Below are 16,725 nucleotides of genomic sequence, written 5' to 3' on the forward strand. Positions count from 1 at the left end.
CAGGGAGCCAGTGCTGGCGGGAAGAGGCAATAAATGCACCCACACACCCAGCCACCCCTTCCCCCTACACACACACACGCCCCTTGACCGGGTGATGAAATGCATCTGCTCTGTTCCCCCTCCCAGGTCCCCCCCTGCGCCCTGCATCTGCTGTTTGGGCAGGGATGGGTGAACCATGCAGGGCCCTCCCTGTGCCAGGAAAGGGGCTGGTGGACACCATGTCCCCACCAGCTTTGGAACCTTTGGTTCAAACCTCCTGGACACGTGTCACCTTGGCAGTTCAACCCCTGGCAGGTGACAAACACCTGGTTCTAACACCTGCAGCAGCTGCCTCCTGTGTCACACGTCCCACATGGAACCTGGCCCTTATGGGAAGAGCCTGCCCTCATAGCCAGGGGACCCTGGGGGCTGTCCTCTACGAATTCCCACAGCTTCTCCCTGCTCCTCCCTCTACACTTTCCATCAGCTCTCACTGCCCAGCTTTACCCCTCCTTGGAGAAATCTTGAAACCATCATCAAAATAAGGCCACGCACAGCAGGTGGCCGAGCACAGCCGTGCTGCCAGCAGCCTCCAGCATGGCACACTTCCCAGCAGTGACTAACCAGAGCACCGCTGCCTTGTCGCCTTCCTCGTGTCTGCAGCAGATCTGGGCACGGTCCCATCCTGCTGCCAGCCACCTTCTCACCCCTTCCCAGGCGGCTGCCACCCGGATGTGTGTGGGCTGCCCAGGCAGGGTGGGCGAGGGTGTTTCCCCAGCCTGTGTTCTGCCCTCTCCTTGCCCTCCAGTGTCACAAAGAGCAGGCAGTGCCCGCGGCTGTCAGTGCTGCCTTGGGTGGAGGATGTGTGCTGTGCTTTGGCCCATGAGAAGGGAAAGGTTTACTTGGTGTCCCAGGGGCGGCTCAGAGGTGGAGTGGGAGAAAACAAAACTTGCTAGGAAATGCTTGCAAGCCCTTTGTGTGCTACCTAGTGCCAGCCCCTTGGGGATCAGGGCATGGGGACAGTTGTGCCCACTCTTGTCCTCTCCTGGGGCTTTTGGGGTCCCTAGATTGCACTGCTCCTTCTGGCTATTTCTGCCTCTGGTGTGTGCTGTTACATGAAGTGCATTTCTTGCCAGCTCCAGGGCAATGCCAGACTTGGTCCAGCCCTGCAATGCTAAGCTGAAACATCCCAGGTCCTTGGGGTGGGACATCTACTCCCTGGTGATCCCAGGCAATGAAGAGCTGCTGGTGCTACCAGAGCAGCACCAGACAAACCAGAAGAGCGAGTTCCAGGTACAGAGCATCCCAGAAGAATTGGTATCAGCATGGACATTTCAGGGCCCCATCAGCCCAGGGTGTCTCTAATGAAAAATACTGCCCTGGACACAAGAAGATGAGGCCATGAAGTCTGTCCAGGAATGCTGAATGGTTTGTGTAGGGATCAGTCCATGCTGGTGACGTGGGGCTGGGACAGCTGTAATAAGGTGGCACCAGGCTCTGTGATTCAGATTGCACTGGCATGAAAGGCAAACAAAGCATCCCTGCCCTGCATGAAGGCTGAGGTAGGAACAGTGCTTGATGCAGCCCCCCGCCATCAGCCTGGCCAGCTCCAGGCTCAGCACTCCCAGCCACCATCTGGGAGAGGGAGAAGAGGTGGGCAAGTCCAAGGCAGGTAAAACCAGCCTGAGTGAATTCCCAAAGATACTTTTATTTTTGAGGAAGCTGTGAGTGTGTGAAAAGAGATGTTTGATGGGTTATCTAGTTTTGCTCTTTCCTCTTTTCTCTGGGAAATCCAGGTAAATATTAGCTCTAAAAGACCCATTGTGCAAATGCTGAGCCAGTTTATCAAGTTAGATTCCTGCAGAAATGTGTCTTTATGCTGAGAGTACCTTTCCTTTTAGGGAAAATGTTCAGAAGTGCTTAGAGGGCTGTAGGAGTACAACTGCCATTAGATGTCCTGGATATTTGCTTTAATATCAGGCAGGCTGGGTTCTCTCTGTTCCAGCCCTGTCATTGTCCTCCTCATCCCCACTCACATTAAGCCTCAGTAAAGCACCTGGGCAGAAGTCTGGCTCAGGCTGGAGCCTGCAGGGCACTTGCAAGGAAAAGGGACACATCTGGTGTCAGAGCACTGGGCACAGTCAAGGGATGAAGTGATGGACAAGTGGAAATTATCATGGGAAAGAGCTCTGACTGTGAGTCCAGAGCTGTCCTGGTCCCACGCTGGCCCCTGAGCATGTGGGGTTGTCCTTTCTCCCATTTCCACCATGAAAGTCGGAGGAGAAGGCACAGGCCAGCTCTGCCACCTCATTGGGAATTTGACTGAGTATGAGGGTGAAAAGCCAGCATCTCCCTGGACACTGGGGCTCCCGTATCCCACTGCTGACTCAAACTGGGACATCTGGACCCTGGAGATGTGACCTGTGCTCCAGCACTGGGCTCAGATGCTCACCCTGGGCACTGCCCAAGGATTGCTCTTGCCCTCAGTGTGGTGGGATGTGTTGGTCCTACCCAAAGGGACTGGTGGCTGTGGAGCATCCCTCTCCCCTGGACTGAGGGCTGGGCTCAGGGAGCATGGGGAACAATCGCTTCTCATCTGCTCAAGCTCCAGCTGTGTCCTGCCACAGGAAAGTCACCTCAGAACCAGACAGGAAGGTGCTGTGAGCTGCTGGCATCTGCTGCCATCACTACATTGGGTGCTCAGTGACAGAGTGACCCCACAATCAGGTCTTTGGGACACCTAGGGACACCTGATGCATTTGCGGTGTGAGTGAGGCAGCAGCCATTCTCCCTCGCTGCCGGGTGGGGGGCTGAGGTCCCGGAGCCCCCTTTTCCCCGCCAGGAATGCTTTTGACAGACAGACCTCCCTCCTCCCTCCCTGCTCCGCACGCAGCCATCCTCCGCTCAAGGCAAACCTTTCCTCCAGCCTCGCTCCTCACGTCCCCAGCTCTGCCCGGCAGCAGGTGCGTGCCCACCCCTCCGTGCCGGCCATCGTTCCCCCGCTCCCCCTTCGCCCTCCCCAGCGCCGGAGAGAGCGAGACGAAAAGTGTCGGAGCGGGGAGCGCATAGCAACAGGGTCTAGGATGAAGCAGGTTCGGCAGCAGCATCTCCGGAAGGTGAGAGCCGGGAGCGAGGATGCCCCAGGGATAGGAGCAGGGGCCAGGGGTACCCCCGGCAGGTGACAGCCAGAAGCGAGGGGACCCCAGGGCTGGGAGAGGAAGCGGGGATAACCCCGGGCTGGGAGCGGGGGAGTCATGCCCATCGCCCCGCATCCCGTCCCCGGGAGCTTTCGTGGGCAGCCGACAGGGATCAGTGGGATATTAGGGAACACCGTTGGTGCGCGGGGCCAAAGCGAGATCGTGGGCAGCGGGCTGGGGCATTTCGTGCCCACCGCTCCGCCGGAGCGGGAGGCACCGCTGCCCCCCACCCCTCCCCTGCCGGCAGGTGCTGCCGGCGGTGGGTGACTCATGTTGTGTCTGGCCGGGCGCCGTGGGTGGCACCGGGGGCAGAGCTGGCTCCCCGCACCCCGGGAACGCTGCTCCCAGCAGCCCCGGGACTGCCCGGGCTCGGGGTCCCTCCCGCGGGATGAGCACAGGGGCTGGGCAGTGCCTTTCCCACCTGCAGCTCGGATTGCCTCCTCATCCTCCTCCAGGATTTAGAGGGGTGTGGGTGATGTGGGGTCAGCTGGATGCTGAACTCTGGGTTCAGGGCAGAGCTGGCAGAACTACAAACCCTTTTTACATCCTGCTGGAAACCCTTTTTTAACCCAGTTGTCAGGCTTTCCCATCCTAGACTCCCCTCCATTGCCACTTTGCTCTTACCAGTCTGAGCTCCCATTTCCCCCACGCTGGGGACCGAGTCCTTTCTCTGGGGACGCAGTGGAGCAGGGTGGCAGAGACATTGTCAGCCACATGGGAATGTGCTGCTGCTGAATGGCTCAGCCTTTCATGGAGCATCCCGGGCAGTGACCCAGGGTTGGGAGCCTCTTCAGCTACACCCTGTGCCAAACCATGCCCATTGAACACAGGGCAGGTTGACTCTGTTGAGATGAATGAAAACCCAGGAGAGTTTTATCCCTGCCAGGAAATTCCTAGGATATTGAGAAATGACTTTAAAAACCCAGCAGTATCCTGGTGACAGCCAGCAGGCCCTCACAGCCTATTTCTCCACTCTTGTTTGGAGGCATCGTTTGGCTCTTCTCTTTCTTCCTCTTTCCTACAAATTGCTTTTCCAGATGGCTTTGTGACTGCAAGATCCATTAAAAGTGGTCTTTGCCCCTTCCAATGTCTTTCTGAGTCACTTGATGCTGGTGACCCTCTTCAGCATTTATTCAGGAATTCATTTAGTCCCGTGGTGATCAGTTGGGATGGAAAGCAGATGTCTCTGGAGTTATTTTCCTCATTCCCAGTGTTGCTCAGAGCCCTCTGTCCTTCATTACCCAAAAATACTCTTGCTGAGCTCCAGATGGAGGACCTGGTGCTCACAGCCACCTTGGGACCACTGTGTTCAATGCTGGCATTGGGCTTGCCTGGAGCTGGTGGTGGCTGATGAAGAGATGTGCCCATCCCCACTGCAGCACCCACCCAGGACCCTGACAGCCTCCTCTTCCTCTCATTGTGATCCACTTCCCATTGGTGAGCTGGAGTTGTACCAGACATATTTTAGACATATGGAAATACCTCTTGATTAGAGAAGATCTTTCTCAGGCTCTGAGGATTTCAGGTTGGTTTTTGCATAATAGTATTTCCAGAAGAGCTGAGTGTTGTTCTCATTTATTTGATTCTTTTCTTTGGGGTTTATTTGGTAGAAATGGACTAAATCCCACTGGAGCCAGTGGTGGGAGCCATGGTTCCTGCTGTCCCTTCCCACACCTGTCCAGGCTGCTGAGCAGCATCTTCCTTCCTGAGCCACTGCCCTCCTCTGCCTGCCACAAACTGCCTCGAAACTTCCCCAGGGTTTTCAGATGAAAAACCACAAGCATTTGTATCTGTGCATACTCCCTACACTTTGGACATTGCTGTAATGAGTTTGCTTTAGCCTCAGCCATCTCCAACCTCCTTGTGCTGGCTCTGCCATCACTTGCTCCCTCTCATGGCATCAGCTGTGACCCCGGGCTGGGGTCACCCAGGGTCAGTTCAGCCCTTTGAGGGGCTCTTCCTCGCCATAGCAGTGCTTTATTTACTTCACTTTGTAAATGATATTACATGTGAATTAATTTTTATGCCTTTTTAAGATTTTTTTCTCTTAGAGATTAACAAGCAATTCAAACTAATCTGAAGTGACTCACACTTTAGAGACTCACTGTGCTCAGATCCGCAGGGGAGAAATCTGGTGCCGGATGGCATTTCTCTTGCTCAAAGGCTGTGATCACGCACAAAACACTGACAAAATAACCCCACAATGCCAGCTTGAATGGAGACAAAATAGGATGAAAACATACCTTTGATCTGGCTGCAGTTTTTTCACTCAGACACAGCTGAGTTTTGGTTTAAGTAAATTGGTTTAGAGAAAATAATTAGCACAGAGCTGTTTCCTTACAGACCTGAGCTCTTATCTTGGCAGAGACTAAAGTGCTTTTTCTTCTCGGTGACCTTTGCTTTGCTGATTTCTTTGGGAGCATCTTTTGGTGAATAATGGGAAGTGATGCTGTGTTCAAAGAGGCCGTGGTTGCCAAGGGAGCTGTTAGTCCCCGTCTGTTTATAACTGCGAGACGGGAGCCCGGCTTGAAGGATGGCAGCTGACGGTGGAAAGCACTAGAGAAATGCTGTAGCACTGAAACACTTCAGCTGCTGCTGAAAAAGAGAATTTCTGTTATGACAGAGGCTGAAATAGAGCATTAATCCTAAAAAAAAAAAGCTCTAGAGTCAAGCTGGTGAGTGAGATTTCCAGCAGTCAGGAGAAGGGAGGTGTGCTTCCCTCTGCAATGTGGGACAAGGATGGGCTGGAAGCCTTAAATACTGTGCTTTGTAATTCATTTCAAGTCAGGCAAATAGGCCAGTTTTTCTGTGATTTCTATGGAAAGGCTGGGATTTGGGGGAATTTTGAGCATTGCAGTCAGGGAGTCACTTTGTGTGTGTTTTCCAGCAGCATCCCTGACCTGTATCTCCTCAGCTTGCCCAGTGGAGACAAGTGTCATTGTCCTTTGGGTTTATCTGACATTTGAGTCGTCTCTGCTTTCTGCTCTGGGGTCCTAAATTTGAGCTGTAGAGCTCCAGATCAAGATATTAACAAGGGGGGCAGTCATTATTGAGACACAAGTGACAAACTACATCCTATGGCCCTTGAAATGGTGACTGAGGTGGGGACCAGGCCATTTAGATTTTGGGAAAGGTCTCATTGATTCCTTTCATTTCCTCTTGTTGCTTCTGTGTTGATTTCTGTTCTACATCTCACGGACAGGCACCCACATGTAATGAGATCTTGCAGCTCTACCTGTGCCCTCCTGCAGGTGTTTGGGATTCAGACAGAGATGCAGGAATTCGGCAACAGGATTTTATGGTCTCCCAGCATCCCTGCTTGCTAGTTTTCTGTGATTCAAATCTGGAAAACAAGAGCTCCCCAGCCAGTGTGATGGACAGGGAAGCATTCTTTTGCAAGGGGAAGACCCAACTGTGATGGCCCCTACCTGGCAGGGATCTTTGTGAGCACAGGTTTTAGCTGCTGAAATCTTTGGGAGGGAGTTCAGAGCAGCCTGTGCATCCCCTGCAAGCACAGACAGCTGCGGGTCACATGCTGTGTGTGCTGGGCTAATTAGCAGGCACGGCCATGGCCTGGAGGTGTTGCTAAACCACAGAGCTGTGTTGAACAACTGCAGGAGGGCTGCCAGGTACTGATGGTTTTATAGCACAGTATTACATTTGGGTCAAATTTGGACTTTTCAGCCTGTGTTTTTGCAACTTTTTCTTCTGGCCCTTGCTTTGTGATAGCGGCATCCAGGAGGGATGGGCTTTTCACAGAGGATTTTGGTGTAACAGCTTTGCTGGAGCTGTACATTTCAGGTTGGCTCTGGGAAGAGTTTGCCCTTGTCCTGTCCCTCGAGGTGTTTGTGCACCAGGTGGGGATGGGGTGGAGTTTGCCTCTGTGTGTGGTGCTTTTGGGCTGCAAGCAGCATGTCTGCAGTGCCAGCAGCTGGGGGTTTGGGGAGCACCCTGCGCAGGGTGGGAGCTGGCAGCCCTCTCCTTCAGCATCATGGCTCAGGATCTCCATGGGAACCAGCAGCAGGAGCATCCTCCAGTCCAGTCCAGCTGGAGAGGAGGAGGAGGAGGAGGAGAAGAGGTGGCTGCCACCTTCCATGAGGCCATGAAAGGGCAGCACTAAGCTCTGATCACCAGCCAGCTCTGGCCTCCTGGGGACTGGAGTCTGCTGCAGGCTCTGAGCACCAGTGCACACTGGTACAGGAGACCCACAACTCCTTCTGGCTGATCCTTCCAAACCCAGGTCCCTCTCCCTCAACTACATCCCATGGGTTTGTTTCTACAGTTATGAACAAGGACAAGGAGAAGGCAGCTTTTTTTCTTCAGAGAGCCCAAGAAGAAAAGGTTCCCAAAAGGGTTCCTCTGGCCCAGGTCCTGGTACCTCGTCAGCAGGGACACCAGAATCCTCCTGTGCCTCAACAGAAACATGATGAACTCCCATGCCAGGGTACAGCAACACATGGTGGCACAGGGACAGGATCCTCATTCCACCCTGCTGCCTGGTTTTGCTGTGGGTGTATCTGTGATGGGATCTCATCCGGCAGCTGCTGGCTCAGACTTTCAGCTCTGGAGTCAGTGGGAATGCTCCCCCTGCTCTCCTGAGATCAGGAAATTGGGGGAATTCAGACTGAGCATCTCACTACAAATCTGATGTACACCCATACAAACACAGAGGTGCCCTCCTGCTGCATCACCCCCACCCAAATGGATTGCAGGACTCGCACTTCCACTTGCAGGGCTGAGGCAGTGGGGAGGAAGGGAATGGGTTAATGTCCTGCCTGTGCTGCATTGATCCAGAGCACATTAGGAATTCTGGAAGGAGGTCTCTCATCTCTCAGCAGGGACAACTGGGAGGAAAACACTAAATTCCCACAGTGCAGGCTTTTGGCAGTCGGAAAAGTTGAAAAATGCACAGAGCTGAGTGCCTGGCATGGCAGCACACATGGGGCTGGGTGTCACGCTCCCTGGCACGCCACAGTGCTTCTCCTGCTGCCCTCATGCCCGTATTCTGCAGGAGATGCAGAAAGTTTATTGTGGCCCCCTGAAAGGATCTCTTTGGAACCTGGAGTTGTGAGTTGGGTCCTGGTCCTTCCCAGAATGAATTGGGATAATCCCACGTTTCCCAGAGGAGCTCTGGCCATGTGGGATCACATTTATCCCTTTTGTTTGCTCAGTGGCAGAGGAGGGCATTGGCTGAGGTGGGGAACAGAGGCCTGCTGGGACAGGATGTTCCCAAGGGACAAGTGTCAATGCTGTGACTTGGGGTCACAAATTCACTCGCGAGTTCTTGGCACTTCTTCCCTCTCTCCCACTGTTCATTCTCTGTTTTTATTCCTTGCTCAACCCCTGTCTGCCCTCTCCCATACCCTGGTCCCTCACTCAGCCAGTGACACCAGATCTCCTGGTAAGCCCCAGCAGCCAGGATGGGGACCTGGGCTCCGAGTGCCCAGAGGACAGAGGGAACTGGACAGGGCGGCTGGATTTCCTCCTCTCCTGCATCGGATACTGCGTGGGCCTTGGAAACGTCTGGAGGTTCCCCTACAGGGCTTACACCAACGGAGGAGGTACTTGGGCATCCTTTGCAGTGGTCAGTCTCCCACCCACTGACCTGGGCTGGTAGAGTATCCTTGAAGAAACATCCCTTCCCCTTCCTGGGGCTGGAAAGTAGCACTTGTTGTGGGGTGAAGCCTCCTCCTGCCCTCCCCATGGTTGTTTAGGGCTTTAACCACTTGTATCCATGTGGGGAAGGGATTTGCAAGCCCATCTCTGTATTCCTGGCCTTGGACAAACCCCTGTCTCCATGCTGAACCAAGCACCAGCTCTCCTGGTGTCTGGCAGCTTCTTGGTCTGGTGTCCTCCAGGACTCAGCAGCTATCAGAGGAGGGAGTGAATTTTTGCAATGCAAGAGCCCTAGGTGATAGTGCAAAATGTTGGTTCAACTCCTCCCAGAGCAATAATAACTGGAGAATTTCATGGTGTTTGCAAAAGATTCAAAGAGAATAGAGAATTGGGAGCGGTGGGGAAGCACAGCACCAGGTGAATCACAGCCCTTTTCTCCTACACTAACAGTGAGCTCTTGCTCCTCCCTGCCTTCCTGATTTTGATGTAGATCCTTCGGAGCCACACATTTTGAATGTGCTTTATTCCCTGTCACGGTTAGGCTTTATTTGTTTGTTCTGTATTACTTTCAAGATAATTTTTTTTTTTTTTTTTTTTTTTTTTGTTTCTTGCAGGAGCTTTCTTGGTTCCTTACTTCATCATGCTGGCCATCTGTGGGATCCCCATCTTCTTCATGGAGCTGTCACTTGGCCAGTTCTCCAGCCTGGGGCCACTTGCTGTCTGGAAGATCAGCCCTCTCTTTAAAGGTGCGTGAGTGAAGTCCAGAGACTCTGAGTGACCTCTGCAAGAGCTCTTAGATGAGGACATGCACCAGCAGCAGCATCCCATGGTCCTCAAAGCTCTCGTTAGAATCAAAAGAACCTGGGGGAAGGTGTGGCAGGCTGGAATCTTGAATTAGATGTTTTAGTAGCTGCAGGATATGCATGAGATTGGTCAGTCTTTGAGGGCTCTGGATGACATTGCCAGCTCTAGAAATGATATGAAGATTATTAAGCCAGCTGTGGTACAAAATAGAGCATGAAAACTAAGCAATACCTGTTAAAAACAAAGGTAAGAATAAAGAATTCAGAAAAAAAAATAGTTCAGATCAAATGCTTTTATTCTCAACATTAAGATGGTGTAAAGTTTTTTGTATGAGGCAATAGATCATCAATGCAGAGAAGGCTTGTCCAGATGTCATAATGGCAATAAGTGGCTCCCCCAGCAGGTGAACCTTGGACTGGTTGATCATTTGGCTGCTGAGATGCAGTGTCTGACCCTGCTTTTGGATGTGCTTTGCTCTGCTCCAGCTCACTCCTTCTTTACCCTCTCCTTCCTTCAGGCGTTGGCATGGGCACGATCCTCATCGTCTCCTTGGTGGCCATTTACTACAATATGATCATTGCTTACGTTCTCTTCTACCTCTTTGCATCCCTCACAAGCGACTTGCCCTGGCAGCACTGTGGCAACTGGTGGAACACTGACCTGTGCCTGGACCACCACGTCATCAAGGCGGGGAACAGCACCCTCCCCGTCAACATCAGCAACACCGTCAGCCCCAGCGAGGAGTACTGGAGGTAACGAGGTCAGCCCGAGCCGGGCCTGGGGACGTGGTTGGTATCTAGTCAGGGAGAGGATGGGGATGGCATGAGGGGTGAGGATCTGCACGTCTCACAGCACAGATGCTGCAGGTCTCACTCATGGGTGGTGGTGTGGGTGCAGCAATGGGCTCGTGTGCTCAGCTCTGGCTGACAACTCAGTTTAGCCACTGGGATGTGGGAGGTGTCCATGTTCTAGTCCTGCTTTGTTGGCCTGGAGATATGCTAGACTAAAATGCATCCCACGTCTGGAATGGCTGGCAATTTGCTCTTGAGATTCCAGGCTTCCCTTCTGGGCTCTTTAATACGTGGTGGAGAAATCACTCCAAGTGTTCACTGTTTGCTTGGCAAGGAGCTGCCAGTGCCTATGATTGTTGGCAAGGTCATTTTGCAGCAAAGGCATTTCTAGGGTCAGAGGGCCTCTGGAAGAAGGCAGCCCATGCTCACTAGCAGCTCTCCTTCCTCCCTAGCCGGTATGTCCTGCACATCCAAGGAAGCTCGGGGATTGGGGATCCTGGGAGGATCCGCTGGAACTTGTGTCTGTGCCTGCTCCTTTCTTGGACTATTGTTTATCTGTGCATCCTTAAGGGAGTCAAATCCTCTGGCAAGGTAAGGGCTGGCTGCTCTCCTCTGGGGGGGCTACAGCGATGCTCACCAGTGTGTGCAACTCTGCACCTCTGGGAAAGTGAGACCCACAAGCAGCATCTGCTGGGTATAAGATATTTTGGGGATGCCTTGCACACCCAGACACCAGCAGCACTGGCACACCGGCCCTGCTGCAGCCCAAGGACCCCAGGGTGATGTGTCCCACCCTAGGGACGGGGCGTGGGGGCAGCACCCACGCTGTGCTCTCATTCCCAGCTCTCCCAGCAGGCTCTGCTCTCCCACAGGTTGTGTACTTCACTGCCACCTTCCCATATCTCATCCTGGTGATGCTGCTCATTCGTGGTGTGACCCTGGAGGGGGCCTGGAAGGGGATCCAGTTTTACCTCACACCCCAGTTTGATCACTTGCTGTCTTCCAAGGTGAGTAGGATGCTGTGCAATTTGTTCAAGACAAAAAAAATGAAACTTCTCCTGCCACCTCCTGAATGCCACAGAGGCAGTTCCCTTACTCAGGTGTCTTTTCTGGCCACACCCTAACCTAAAGCTCTCTTGGTTGCTCCTAGACCAAAAATCTTTGTCCCATACCTTGTTTGGGCCACTATTCCCATGTATCCCCACCCTATGCATGTGTTTATGGCTCTGCATGGATGGGATGGTACCAAAATTCCCCTGAGTACCAGGACCATGGGCAGGATCATCCCTGCCCCTGTGATGGGCTGATGGGTGCCCGTGGTGGATTTCACTGTTTGCTGTTCTCAAGAAATCCCAGCATGTGGAGTGGGGGTCAGCAGTGGTGGTCATCAAGAGACCACCCAGTTTTACACGGGCATTTAATGCCACGCTGGGCTGGCCCTAAAACATTCTTATTAGCCCTCCCATTAGCCAGCTGATCCACTCTGAGTGGTGAGTGTTAACAAGGAAAGGCAAATATCCCATAGGCTGTGCATGCTTGGAGTGCTGGGGAAGATGTGCCCAGGGATCTGGGGAAGCAGATTTCTAATGTCATCTTCCTCATGTGGAAGATTCCAAACCCCTGCTCTCCTCAGAACTGCTTCTTTCCCCAGGTGTGGATCGAGGCAGCCCTGCAGATTTTCTACTCCCTTGGGGTGGGCTTTGGGGGCCTCCTCACCTTCGCCTCATACAACACCTTCCATCAGAATATCTACAGGTGGGAATCAGCTGCTGTCTTGTAAAAATTATGGGTTGTGGGGAGCCATGAAAACCTGAGCTGGTGAGTTCAAAGCCAGCAGAAGCACGTGGTGCAGCACAGTCACCTCGCTCTGCTCCTTGCACTGAGGGAATACCTGGCAGTTTTTGCAGGCTTGAGAAGAACAGAGGGATTCTCCTAAGCACCAAGGCAGAGCACCCAGCTCAGATATTTTGGGCTGTAGGTGCTGAAAGCTGAGGATATTTGAGGTTGGAGCTGTGCATGTGTGCCCTGTCCCCAGCATCCAACGTAGTTCACTGAAAGAGACAGGTGTGACATTTGGTTGCATCCCATCCACAGGGGACAGAAAGCTTTGGAGGAACCCCACAGCGTTATCCATTAAATATAAGCTCCTTTTGACCCTGGAAAGCACTTGCCATGAGAGGCCCTGAAGGACAGTCACTGGGTCACCTTACTGTGGCGTCTGGGGCTGGCAGTGCCACCGTGCCCTGGTGTGGGGTGGGAAAGAATGGCCAAGTTCAGAGCATCTTCTTCCTTCTCTGTAGGGACACCTTCATAGTGACCCTGGGCAATGCCATCACCAGCATCCTGGCAGGGTTTGCCATCTTCTCCGTTTTGGGATACATGTCCCAGGAGCTTGGGGTCCCTGTTAACCAGGTGGCAAAAGCAGGTGAGGCCAAACAAAGATGTTTTCCCCTTCCCCCTCTGGCTGGGTGTGCTGAGGAGCCTCCCTTCCAGGATGGAAGGCGCCTGAGGGTGTCAGCATGAGGGAGGAAGGCGGATGCTCAGCTGGCCAGGGGGAGGGAAGGGGGCAGATAAGTTCCCGTGGTGTAAATATTGAGTAACAAGTGTTGTCTAATGAAGGAGCTCCTGAGCAAGGAGCAGGCTGTTTCTCCACCCTTTGCCACAGGACCCTTCCTGCCCATCTTACCAGAGTCCTGGCAAGTCTCTGCCGTGGTGCTGCTCTGCTGAGCTCTCCTCTCCTCCATCCCCCCATGCCCAGCTCTGCCACAACCTTTTCACCCTGCTGTCCTTTGCCTCCCCTAGGTCCTGGTCTGGCTTTTGTCGTGTACCCCCAGGCCATGACAATGCTCCCCCTTTCTCCATTCTGGTCATTCCTGTTCTTCTTCATGCTGTTAACCCTGGGCCTGGACAGCCAGGTAAGGACAGAGCCCACGGAGACAGCCGTGGACTCCAGGCAGCCTGAGGGCTCAGGGGACCCTCTCCTCCTGTGCCTGCAGTTTGCATTTATGGAGACCATCGTTACGGCAGTGACAGATGAATTCCCCTACTACCTGCGGCCAAAGAAAGCTTCCTTCTCAGCTGTCATCTGCATTGCCCTCTTCCTGATGGGGCTCATCCTCACAACAGAGGTATGGGTGTGGGGACTGATCCATTGTGGGGACCAACTAGGGACTCATTTTAGGGAGAACTTAGGTCAGGGGCCAAGTTTTCACATGTATATTCATATCAGATAAACAGGTGAAAGAGAGAAACAAGCCTGGGCTTCCAGAAGGTGTGAGGGCCATGGGGAGTGACATAGGGTCATTCCCATCCCTACACCAACCCCATAAGGAGACTGATGTCTCTTGAGGCTGCTGACTGCTGTCCTCCCCAGGGTCCCCGAAAGTCAGAGGACATGGGTGGAGGTTTACTGGGATGATGGTCCAGGAGATGCTGGCCTCTGTGCTTTGTGTTCGCAGGGTGGGATGTACTGGCTGGTCCTATTGGATGACTACAGTGCTGGCTTTGGTCTCATGGTGGTGGTGATCACTACCTGCCTTGTGGTGACACGTGTCTATGGTAAGGCTGCCTGTCCCCACAGGGGCACAGAGAGGAATTTAGAGGGAGCAGTAGAGAAACCAACAGCCTCACAGTGGAGCATGAGACTCTGCTCCCATCACCTGTTTCTTCTTGGCTATCACTTGATTCACCTCTCCAAAGATACATGTGGTGCTGAGCCTGGTCCTTCAGGCAACACCAGCTGGGCCCCCTCCTGCATCTCCCAGATGGGTGGGGGGAGACTGCAGTACAGGATACAAACCACTGCTTGTGATCAGTGCAGGGCAGCCTGGTACAGGCACAAGGCTCTGGCAGGGGGGTCAAATCTTCTGAGTCCCTCTCCCTCCTGCAGGCATGAAGAGGTTCTGCCGAGATATCCACATGATGCTGGGATTCAAACCAGGCCCCTACTTCAGAGCTTGCTGGATGGTCCTATCCCCAGCAACGATGATGGTAAAGTGCTCAGCTTGAGCTGCTGGATGGTGCTGGAAAACCATGGTGCTGCCAGCATCCCTGGGTGACCTCCCAGTGTGATAAGTTACTCTGCTGGCATCTCCTGCCCCAGAGACCATCCTTCTTCTGGGAGGTGTCCATCATCTCTGGGCCTTTTTTGAGCATGAGACCTCTGGGATGATCTCACTTTCTTCCCATCCCACAGGCTCTGCTGGTGTATAACATTGTCAAGTACCAGCCTTCTGAGTATGGCAACTACCACTTCCCCACCTGGGCAGAGGTCTTGGGCATCCTCATGGGAGTCCTCTCCTGCCTGATGATTCCCATGGGCATGGTGGTGGCTGTGCTCCAAGAAGAAGGGACACTGTGGGAGGTAGGAGGTACTGGGGCCTGACACTGCTGGGGAGCACCCCAGAAATATGCAGCAGGGAGCACAAGCCAGAATCATCTGGAAGTTTCTGTATCCTCTCTCCTGGAGGTGTGTGTCCCCATTCCCTCTTGCTGCCCATGGGGTGTGAGAGATGGCACATCTCAAAGCATTTCCAGCAGTGCTGTTTCCCTTGATGCCAGACAGGTGCTGAGTAAAACAGCTGCCCAAGGGGCAGCCCAGTGTGAATTCCCACTCCAAAACAAGCCTGCTGTGCCCTGTGAGGAAGCACATTGTCCCCAGTGTGGGTGGCCATGGGCACCTGGGACTTTGCACCCACTTGGCAAGAGCAATGACACAGCAAAGCAGGCAGCTGCCAGACTGTGCAGGCAGCCCAGATGGGATCCCTGCCCTGAAAGGCTTCTCCCAGGAGCAGGTTACAGAGCTGCTGGCTGCTCACAGCTTTCTCAGACCTTCAGTGCTCTCGCCAGGCTGTTAAAAGCAGAGGAGCAGAGCTTGATGCCCTCCCTAGGTAGCAATCCCCTGCTGGAGCATTTGCTGGCTGTAATCTGGCTTGACACAGCCATGGGCCCTGTGACATGGCCAGGAGCCACCTTGGCCAAGGCTAACCCCTTGTCTGAGTGGCTCTAACCCCACAGCACAAGGCTGTAGCCCTACAATAGCCCCTTGTTCCTGCAAGCCCTCACCACCAGCACCCACAGCTCATGACACCTCCCCAGCCCACAGCAAGACACTTAGACAGAACCACCTTCCCAAAGATTTCAGGATGAGCTTTTGACCCCATCCCATCCTCACTGAGGGTTCTTTCAATCCCTGGGGGCCAGCAGGGCTCTGGGAGCGGTGGGTGAGCTGTGGGGTGGTGCCTGGGGAGTGGAGGGTGCAGGGTGCCTGTGCTCGCTCTGCCTGTCCCCCCACAGCGAGTCCAGCAAGCCAGCCGGCCGGCCATGGACTGGGGCCCGTCCCTGGAGGAGAACCGCACCGGCATGTACGTGGCGAGCCTGGCTGGCAGCCAGTCCCCCAAACCCCTGATGGTGCACATGCGGAAATATGGGGGCATCACCAGCTACGAGAACACGGCCATCGAGGTGGACCGGGAGATGGAGGAGGAGGACGAGGAGGAGTCCATGATATGAGGGGACCCAGCGTCCCATAGGCTGGGTGGGAGCTCGCCTCCCATTTTGCACAGGTTGCACTGCAGCACTTCAGGACAGCTTGGCGGGTCTTTTAAGGAGTAGTCGGGAGCTGCTGACCCTGCCAGGTTCCCCATCACCACCCTGGCCCTGCCAGGACAGAGCTGCTGCCTGTCCTGGTGCCCCCGATGTGTTTCTGTTCAGTGTGACAAACTGTGTGATGAGTCCATGTGTTTGTGTGACAGTGTCTGGTTGAAGTGTCACAGCTGTCCCACTCCCACCCGCAGCCCCAGCTCTGCTGTCCCCTCTCAGGATTGTCCAGGGTGGAGGGATGTCCAGGCTGCAGGAGGTGGGGAGGAGGAGAAGGAGCTCCTGTGTGTAGATCTGTTCTCTGTTTGTCTGTATTTGACTCCAATATCCCATAAACACATGTGAGAGAATCTGTAACAGCCTCTATGCCCAGAGGACAGCTTGTGCCAGAGTGCTCTGATCCCACAGAGGTATTCCAGCAAAACCAGCACAAATCAGTGTCCTCCTAAAGCAATTTGACCTAATAAACGAGCTGTAATAAATGAGTAGAAGAATAAAAGAAAAGGCTTGATAAACAAACCAGGCTGTAGATCCCCCAAGGACCTTAGTGGGTCAGGGTGGCTCTTCCCTGTGGTGTCTGGCAGGGTTGGGGTGATTTGAAGGGAGAGAAGAGATGGTGTAACCTGTCCCTCATGTGTGCAGGACGTCAGGGACAGGTTTCAGCTGGACCCAGTGTCCAAGGAGGACCTGTGTCTATTGCCAAGGGAGATCCAAGGTGTAGCCCCAGCCCTGAGTGCTGT

General features: G+C 53.8%; 1 protein-coding gene across 2 annotated transcripts; it reads left to right on the plus strand.

The window, feature by feature from the left end:
• Window positions 1-2,908: 2,908 nt before the first annotated feature.
• Window positions 2,909-16,342, plus strand: SLC6A7 (solute carrier family 6 member 7). 2 transcript variants are annotated; one of them, XM_053990886.1, is made up of 14 exons: window positions 2,909-3,095; window positions 8,557-8,737; window positions 9,407-9,538; window positions 10,114-10,348; window positions 10,840-10,978; window positions 11,260-11,394; window positions 12,039-12,142; window positions 12,688-12,812; window positions 13,190-13,302; window positions 13,384-13,515; window positions 13,846-13,945; window positions 14,277-14,377; window positions 14,583-14,750; window positions 15,683-16,342. In XM_053990886.1, the coding sequence occupies exons 1-14, from the start codon at window positions 3,063-3,065 to the stop codon at window positions 15,896-15,898; spliced, it is 1,914 nt and encodes a 637-aa protein (XP_053846861.1). In that variant the 5' UTR covers window positions 2,909-3,062; the 3' UTR covers window positions 15,899-16,342. The 2 variants fall into 2 exon arrangements, with proteins under 2 accessions (XP_053846861.1, XP_053846860.1); XM_053990885.1 differs by having other exon boundaries at window positions 13,190-13,515.
• The last annotated feature ends 383 nt before the right edge of the window (window positions 16,343-16,725 follow it).

This window comes from Vidua macroura, chromosome 15, assembly GCF_024509145.1.
Source record: "Vidua macroura isolate BioBank_ID:100142 chromosome 15, ASM2450914v1, whole genome shotgun sequence".
In the NCBI taxonomy this organism is placed as follows: Eukaryota; Metazoa; Chordata; class Aves; order Passeriformes; family Viduidae; genus Vidua; species Vidua macroura.